At 67.5% G+C, this 7,895-nt stretch overlaps 2 protein-coding genes across 3 annotated transcripts; one reads left to right on the top strand and one right to left on the bottom strand.

The window, feature by feature from the left end:
• CDT1 (chromatin licensing and DNA replication factor 1) lies at nucleotides 1-4,630 on the top strand. The gene is made up of 10 exons (XM_025860380.2): nucleotides 1-276; nucleotides 761-988; nucleotides 1,066-1,217; nucleotides 1,781-1,978; nucleotides 2,075-2,220; nucleotides 2,375-2,475; nucleotides 2,906-3,094; nucleotides 3,299-3,427; nucleotides 3,514-3,715; nucleotides 4,270-4,630. Exons 1-10 carry the CDS (start codon nucleotides 46-48, stop codon nucleotides 4,431-4,433), a joined length of 1,740 nt encoding a protein of 579 aa, XP_025716165.1. The 5' UTR covers nucleotides 1-45; the 3' UTR covers nucleotides 4,434-4,630.
• Nucleotides 4,631-5,076: 446 nt separating this feature from the next.
• On the bottom strand, nucleotides 5,077-7,671 carry APRT (adenine phosphoribosyltransferase). Of its 2 annotated transcripts, XM_025860317.2 has the most exons (5): nucleotides 7,351-7,509; nucleotides 7,120-7,226; nucleotides 6,000-6,133; nucleotides 5,686-5,764; nucleotides 5,077-5,494 (listed from the first exon to the last, which is right to left on the bottom strand). In XM_025860317.2, the coding sequence occupies exons 1-5, from the start codon at nucleotides 7,428-7,430 to the stop codon at nucleotides 5,352-5,354; spliced, it is 543 nt and encodes a 180-aa protein (XP_025716102.1). In that variant the 5' UTR covers nucleotides 7,431-7,509; the 3' UTR covers nucleotides 5,077-5,351. The 2 variants fall into 2 exon arrangements, with proteins under 2 accessions (XP_025716102.1, XP_073738506.1); XM_073882405.1 differs by lacking the exon at nucleotides 7,120-7,226 and having other exon boundaries at nucleotides 7,351-7,671.
• Nucleotides 7,672-7,895: the final 224 nt, after the last annotated feature.

Below are 7,895 nucleotides of genomic sequence, written 5' to 3' on the forward strand. Positions count from 1 at the left end.
CGTCTTGTGCCGTACCGGGTCCCTGTCCCTGTGCCCGGTCCCGTCATGGCACAGCCCCGACTCACCGACTTCTTCGCGCGCCGTCGCCCGGGGCTCCGCGCCGCGCCGCCGCGGGTCAAGCCGGCCTGGCGCACCCCCAGCCCCGCCAAGCCCGCGCCCGGCGCCCCGGCCCGCACCCCGGGCGGCAGCCGCAAGCGTGCCCGCCCGCCCGCCGAGCCCACGCGCGACCACCCCGCGCTGCCCGCGCGCCGGAGGCTGCGGCTGCCGGCCGACACGGTGGGGGGGGAAACCGAGACCGGGGCGGGGGCAGGGGGGACGCGGATCGGGGGTCTGGCTGCAGACGGTGCACCAGGCAGAGAACAGGCCCGGTCTGTTCTCTCTCCCCCTGAGAACAGGCTGCAAGAGAAAGGCCTGGGGCCCGGTCACCGCAGACGGCAGACGGCAGGGGGCAGGTGTGCTGTGGCCGCCGCAAGAACCGGGCACAGAGCTCCGCAGCGAGGGCGCAGAGGTGCTGGCGTGAGGAGGGCCAGGGCTCAGTGGGCTGGTAGATGTCTGGCCTGCCTGCAAGCCTGGGCGAGGGGTCAGGCCGGAGAAGAACGGGAAGCAGGCAATGGGCCCGGCCCTCTGGCCCAACTCCAGCAAAAACCTCCACCGGGCCCCCAGCAGCGCGTAGTCTAGCTCCGCTGAGGGAGGCCGGAATCCCTTTCACGGCAGCCGCAGAGTCCCGTCACTCGTTCACCTTTGGCGTTCTGCCCACCAGGTCTCCGATCCCGCTGCCCCGGCTGACCCGGCTGCCCCCGCTGCCCCGGCTGACCCGGCTGCCCCGGCTGACCCGGCTGACCCGGCTGCCCCCGCTGCCCCGGCTGCCCCCACTGTCTGTGCTGCCCCCGCTGACCCGGCGGCCCCCACTGTCCCCGCTGCCCCCGGCTCCCCAGAGCAGGCCCCTCTCTCAGCAGGTCTACAGCCCTGCCTGGCTGCTCAGGAGAAGGTGAGGCTGGACCCAGGGTGGGGGAGGTAGAGTGATGTGGGTGTCAATGGCCAGCTGAAGGCATCTTGTGTCCACAGGCCTCAAAAGTCACTTTTTCTGAGCTCAAGTCGTGCCTGCAGCGGGCACGGGAGCTCGGGGCCCGGGCCCAGGAGCTAAGGGCAAGTGCCCAGAGGAAGGATGCTGGGGAACTCGGCGTGCCCGAGGACCAGGGGCACCCAGCAGGGCCACGGTGAGTCCTGGGTGGGCGGTCAGGCACCGGAGGAAAGGCTAGGCTGGTAGAGGCCAGGGCTGCCCCTTCCATGGAGCCCGTGCAGGTGACGTGGCTGTCGGATCCCAGCCCTGCCACTGGCTATAGCTCCGCACCCTGGCCTCCATCTGTGAGCGGTGCCACTTCTTGCCGCGGGGGGCCCTTGTGAGCTTCAGATGCTGTCAACAGCTCACCGTTATGGGGTATTTGTCCCGTGTAGCCATGTCTGTCCTCCCCAGCTCCTGCGGTCATCGAGTGACTCTTCGAGATGAGGGAACCGGGGCTGGGGGTGGCCAGGGACTTCCCTAGGTGACCAGGCAGGACGTGGCTAGTTTTGGAGCTATGCCTTTCTGTCTGCACTTCCAGCCGTGTGCATGATGGGGACACGGGCTGTGTGGAGGCTGTGGGAACGGGGTGTGGTGTGTCATGGGAGTGGTTCTCAAGCCCCGGCTCTGGGGTCTCCCTGGCCACGTTGCCTGCCTGCTGTTGGTGTTGGAGGGGTGTGGGTCTGCTGCTTCCCTGACGCCTGGATCCCTCCCTGGCAGTGGACAGAAGGCCCCTGCCTACCAGCGCTTCCATGCCCTGGCCCAGCCGGGGCCCCCGAGCCTCGTGCTGCCCTACAAGTACCAGGTGCTGGCGGAGATGTTCCGCAGCATGGACACCATCGTGGGCATGCTCTACAACCGCTCCGAGACCGTGACCTTTGCCAAAGTCAAGCAGGGCGTCCAGGACATGATGCGCAAGTGAGTGGCCCGCCACGGCTGGGGCCCTCCCCCTGCCTGTGGAGTCTGCCGTGTGCCCTACCGGGCGCTCTCTGACCCCAGCACCTTGTCCCGTAGGCGCTTTGAGGAGCGCAATGTTGGCCAGATCAGAACTGTGTACCCTACTTCCTACCGCTTCCGCCAGGAGCGCAATGTCCCCACCTTCAAGGACGGTGTTAAGAGGTCTGATTACCAGCTTACCATTGAGCCGCTGCTGGACGAGGGTGAGTGTGCTGTGGCTGAGTTCATGCAGCCCTGAGCCTCTGGTTCCCCGCCAGTGCCACGGTTTTGAGCATGGGTGTTAGGCGTTGGGTCCCCGGCCTCCCACGAGACCCGGGGTCTCGGGGCTGGGGGCTCAGGCCTGAAACCTGCCCACAGAGGCCGGCAGCACGGTGCCCCAGCTCACAGCCTCGTGCCTCCTGCAGCGCCGGCAGGTCTTCAGGCAGAATCTGGTGGAGCGCGTCCATGAGCACCACAGGGTGAGTGCGCGCCCCGGGATGGTCAGCTCGGCCCCTGGAGGAAGCCTCTCCCCAGCCCGCCCTGTTCTCCGTCCCCTCCTCCGGTCCAGGGCTCGGTCCTACCTGCAAGAACCAGGCCCTCTCTAGAGTTCTCTGAGCCCCTCCTACGGCTGCCTCCTGCAGGGTGGGTGCGGGCTGGGGGGCGGGCCCTGGTCCCGGTCAGCTGAGGGGGAGGAGCTCAGCATGGCAGCCTCAGGCCCTGAGAGGTTCATGACGGGCTCCTTGGGTGCTGGTGGCTGCTGTGTCTGGCTCTTGGCCCAGCTGAGCACCTGAGCTCAGGTGCAGGACCTTGCCCAGGGTCGCTCAGCTGGGACGGGAGCCCAGCAGCTTTGCCTACCCCCCACGGATGTGCCCAGGGTCACCCGGCACGCCCTGTCCCCTTTACACACAGGCCTTCCTGGCCTCCCTGAACCCTCCCATGGTGGTGCCCGAGGACCAGCTCACACGTTGGCACCCGCGCTTCAATGTGGACGAGGTGCCTGACATCGAGCCGGCCGAGCTGCCCCAGCCGCCCACCACAGAGAAGCCGGCCACCGCCCGGGAGGTGCTGGCCCGTGCCCGCAGCTTCATGTCACCCAGGGTGAGACTGTGTCCGGGATGACGGGGCAGGGCAGCCCGACCTCCACGTGGGCACCTGACAGGCTCCATCCTTGGCCAAGTGCCTCACAGGTGGCGGGATGTGCCCTCCCCTCATGCCTGGACGTACAGGGTGCTTGGGCTGGACAGACAGCGACTCCTGGGCAGGGGAGGCTGCTCCTCATTTCTCCCGTCTGACCTGCCGCAGATGGAAAAGGCCCTGAGTGACCTGGCTCTGCGTACGGCCCAGCCCAGCAGCCCTGGGTCCCCCAGCCCTGCCCTGCCGGCCACCCCGCCTGCGGCCCTGAGGGGGGTGTCCCAGGACCTGCTGGAGAGGGTGAGTGTTGGGGGTCCCGGCAGAGTGGCCGCAGGGCTGGCCTTGCACTGACCGCCCCCCCCCCCCCCCCCCCGGGCCCCCTGCAGATCCGGTGCAAGGAGAAACAGAAGCAGCTGGCCCAGATGACACGCCGGCCAGAGCAGGAGAAGCGGCTGCAGAGGCTGGAGCGGCTCCCTGAGCTGGCCCGCGTGCTGCGTGGTGTCTTCGTGTCCGCGCGGAAGCCAGCGCTCACCATGGAGGTGGCCTGCAGCAGAATGCTGGGCAGCTACCCTGCAGCCATGAGCCCCGGTGTGTGCTGGGCCCTCCCTGTGTCCCCGGCTCCTGGGTGAGGGTGGGTGGTGCCGTGGACTGGCTGCTCCCCACACGTGTGGGGTCTGTGGTGTGTGCTGGGCCCTCCCTGTGTCCCCGGCTCCTGGGTGAGGGTGGGTGCCGTGGACTGGCTCCTCCCCACACGTGCGGGGGTCTGTGGTGTGTGCTGGGTGGACACAGTGCCCTTAGGGTCACTTCTCGAGCCTCTGTGCTCACAACCCAGCCAGTTACCCTGCAGCCCCTCGGATGGCCCCACGCCCCACGGGACCAGCAGCTCCCTCCTGGGGACCGGGACTGGCGTGGGGCTCAGTGGGAGGGTCAGCTCCTTGGCAAGGCTGTCCCCCATCTTTCCTCTGTTCACTCTGCTTCTCGGGGGCACAGACAGGCTTGGCGGGTATGGGCGAGAGGGGCAGGGCTGGTCCTAAAGAAGGCCTGCTGACAGGGCCTGGACACCCACCCTGTGGGGGCTTAGCATCCAGCTAAGCCATCAGATGTGCATGGGCCCCAGCCTCACACACCCCCTCCGTCTGCAGGGGAGATGGAGAAGCACGTGCGGCTCCTCTCCGAGCTGCTGCCCAACTGGCTCAGCCTCCACCACATCCGCACGGACACCTACGTCAAGCTGGACAAGGCTGCTGACCTGGCAGGTGTCATCACACGGCTGGCCTGCCTTGCCCGTGCGGAGGCGGCGCTATGAGCGCCTTGCAGACGTGGGCTTCAGGTCCCCGGCCTGGCCCGCTGTGTCTGTTTTACTCCCTTTAGGAACACCATGCACTTTTCCCCCTTCTGAACTCCCCACGAGGCCGTCTGGGCAGTAAGCCTCCCCCGGTGCAGCATATCGTCATTAAACTGGTTTCTGTTGGGGACTTTGTCTTTGCTGTGTTTGGGGTGTAGGGAAGTGGGGCAGGAGGTCAGGCAGTTGGCAGAATGCCCCCCTGGACGTCGATGTGGGAATCCTGGATGGTCCAGTGGGGTTGGTGTCCCCGCTGGACCCTTGTAAGAGGGAGACAGACTGCAAGCCTGGAGGGTGGTAAGCCGCTGGCTCTGAGAATGGAGGGCAGGCCCCGAGGCTCCAGAAGCTGGGAAAGCCAAGGAGACGGTCTCCCTGGAGCCCCCTGAAGGAAGCAGCCCCAGCAACACAGACCGGCACTTCCTGCATCTGGAAGCCGCCCCAGGGGCGTGACTTGTCAGAGCCACACCGGTCTCCTGTCTGCCCTCTGTGAGGACAACCACAAGGTGCCACAGACAGGCCTGTGCAGCCTGCCATGGGGGGGGGGGGTTCCAGCATGTCCTGGCCCCAAGCCCAGACCCCACCCTGGCACCTGGACCGAGAGCAGCCATTCTAGCAAAGCAGTTTATTCACTTCTCAGTGTTTGTGAGTGTGCCCCTACAGGGGCCTGGGGCTGGGCCCCAGCCGGAACTGCTGGCTCCAGGCCTTGGCACCCCCAGAGCCTGCAGGAAGGACCCTGACGATGGCCTAGGCCCTGGAGAAACTGCAGAAAAGTTACAAAATTGAAAAGAAAAAAAAAAAAAGTCCTGGCAGATGGCCGGCGCCCCCTGGTGGCCAGAGCCAGCCACCGGGCTGGACCTCTTCCTTGCCAGGATGGGGCCAGAGTCACTCGAACTGCAGGAGAGAGAAGAAGGGCACGGGCGTCAGCTTCTCCCTGCCCTTCAGCGACGTCAGCTCCACGAGGCTCACGCACTCCAGCACCTCGGCCTGCAGCTGGCCCAGCAGCTCACACGCTGCCCGCATGGTTCCTGGGCGGGGGCGGGGGAAGGGGGTTGGTATGGTGACAAGGCTCCCAATGGCCCGTGCAGGGTCCTGCTGCTCACGGGTAAACTGTAGAGTGCCGGGGCCCTAGTCCACTTCTCACTCCTGCAGTGAGGCACTTTCTTCCAGCCCTAGCAGCCCTCCTGCCAGGCCCTCTTTGCTGGGGGGAGACCCTCACCGCCAGTGGCCAGCAGATCATCCACGACAACCACCTTCTGCCCCGGCTCCAGGGCGTCTCTCTGGATTTCCAGCTCAGCCTAGGGATGGGAAGCAGGCCCACGGTCTGCATGTGTCTGAAAATGGCCTGGGAGGTGATGCTGACAGGATGCCCCACAGTCTGGGCCCCGTTCTCAACCCACCCAGCGGTTTCCCGGCTGCGTGCGCTAGCCTGGCGTCTCAGGCTGAGCACCACCCACGGCAGGGCCACTAGACCCCACAACTATCCCTGGGGGACCGAAGGGTCAAAGGCAGCAGTACACGCAGCCCACTCACCTTGCCGTATTCCAGAGTGTATGAGGCAGACACAGTGGGGCCAGGGAGCTTCCCTCGTTTTCGGATGAGCACGCAGCCCAAGCCAAGCTCCTGGGCCAGGGAGGGGCCGAACAGAAATCCTCTGGAGTCCAGGCCTGTTGGCAAGAGCTGGGGTGTCAAGGGGCAGCTGTCGGGCACGGCAGCACGAGATCCCCGTGGGCCAGTGCTGGAAGAGGACACGGAGCTTTTGCATTGACAGAAAGCCCCTGGCTCTGTCAGCTCCAGCTACAAGACCAACGACATCCATCCTCTTGCACCCACTGGGCACAGGGACTGCTGGGTGCTGACGGGAGCTCGGGAGCCGGGGCCAAGGACCAGGTGTGTCTGGCACGGGCCTGAACGTGGCTGCGTGGCCTCAGGGAAGTGACCTGACTTCGCCTTGTCTCTAACTGGGCTAGCAGTGACCGTGGATTGGACTTGGACACCTCTTGTCATCCTTAAAAGCAGCACCTGCCCGGAAAGGGGCAGTGCGGGCCCCCACCCCACCCAGGGGTGCAGTGGGGGCGGCTTCCAGAAGGACCCCCCTGGGGGACTCAGCCAAGCAGAAGGCTGTGGTCCCTCCCAGACGTGGGGAGCCGCTGGAGGGCCAGGGGAAGGGCTCGCACAAGGACAAGACCTGCCAGGGTGCGCGCGGGGAAAGGGCCCGGCCCGCGGCTCAGTACACACTGGAGGAAGAGTCTCTGGTCAGACCCTCTCTGGGGAAATTCAGCCGCGGGGCCCCACGTGTCCGGAGCTGAGGGCCAGGAACTTGGCGGGCGGGCGGGGCGGGGGACGGACGCTGCCCTCCGCCGCGCCACCCAAGGCTGTACCCACCCCCAGGCTGCGACGTGAGGCGCAGCGGGTCCATCCTTACAACCCACCCAGACACCCGTGCAGCGTTCGGCGCGTCCCCTGACGGTCGCCCCCGAGCCCCTCCCAAGCAAGCGCGGGGCGTCCGTCCTGTGTTCGCTCTGCTCGGGGGAGAGGAGCGCGCAGGCCACCCTCCCGGGACCTGGCGCAGAGCCGGCGGCCCCGCCAACCACACGGCCTCCCGGGGCGCCCCCCTGGGGTTCAGGCACCCGCCCCCGGCCCCCCCGCTTGCCCACGATGTAGTCGATGTTGCCGCCGTGGGTCTTCTTCAGGTGGTCCGCCAGTAGGCTGATGGAGGCGCGGAAGGAGTCGGGGTCCTTCAAGAGGGGCGAGATGTCCCTGGCACGCAAGAGCAGGCCCGGTGACCCCAGGGGTCGGGCCTCGGCCCCGCGCCGCCACCCTCCCGCGCCCCGCTCCGTCCGTCCGTCCGTCCGCGCGGACCACGTGTCCGGCCGGCGCGCACCTGAACAGCACCCCCGGGACGGGGAAGTCCGGGAAGCTGCGGATGCGCCCCGCCACCAGCTGCAGCTCGGGGTCCGCCATCTGGGAGCCAGCGCGTGTCGGCAACCGGGGAGCGAAGTGCGGCGACTGGGGGCGGGGCCGGCAGCTCTGCGCCTGCGCTCAGCGCCGGCAGGCGGGGCCGGACTGTGGGGGTGGGGCCGCCGCCACCGCCACCGCCCGCAGGAACTACCGTATTTCATCGAATCTTAGGTGCCAACGTCGTTAGGGCGCTCTTGTTTTTCTGCACCCTGAACAGACGCGTCCCCGCCTAGGGCGGTTTGCGCGCGCCCGGGGGGCGAAATCGGCGTCTACGCAGGCCCGGCCGGGCTCCCGGGGAAAGCCCGAGGGGCGGGGGCGCCGGGGCCTGGAGGGGTGGGGCCGGCCCCGGGAGAGTTCCGGGAGGAAGGAGGGCCAGGGCCGCCCGAGAGCACCGCCCCCTCAGCGGAGCGGGGCTGGACAGCGCACAGCTCCCCGTCCCGTCAACCTCCGCAAAAATACAGCTCTTAA

This window comes from Callorhinus ursinus, unplaced genomic scaffold (genome assembly GCF_003265705.2).
Source record: "Callorhinus ursinus isolate GAN/ISIS: 27379988/994484 unplaced genomic scaffold, GSC_fseal_2.0 scaffold46, whole genome shotgun sequence".
In the NCBI taxonomy this organism is placed as follows: Eukaryota; Metazoa; Chordata; class Mammalia; order Carnivora; family Otariidae; genus Callorhinus; species Callorhinus ursinus.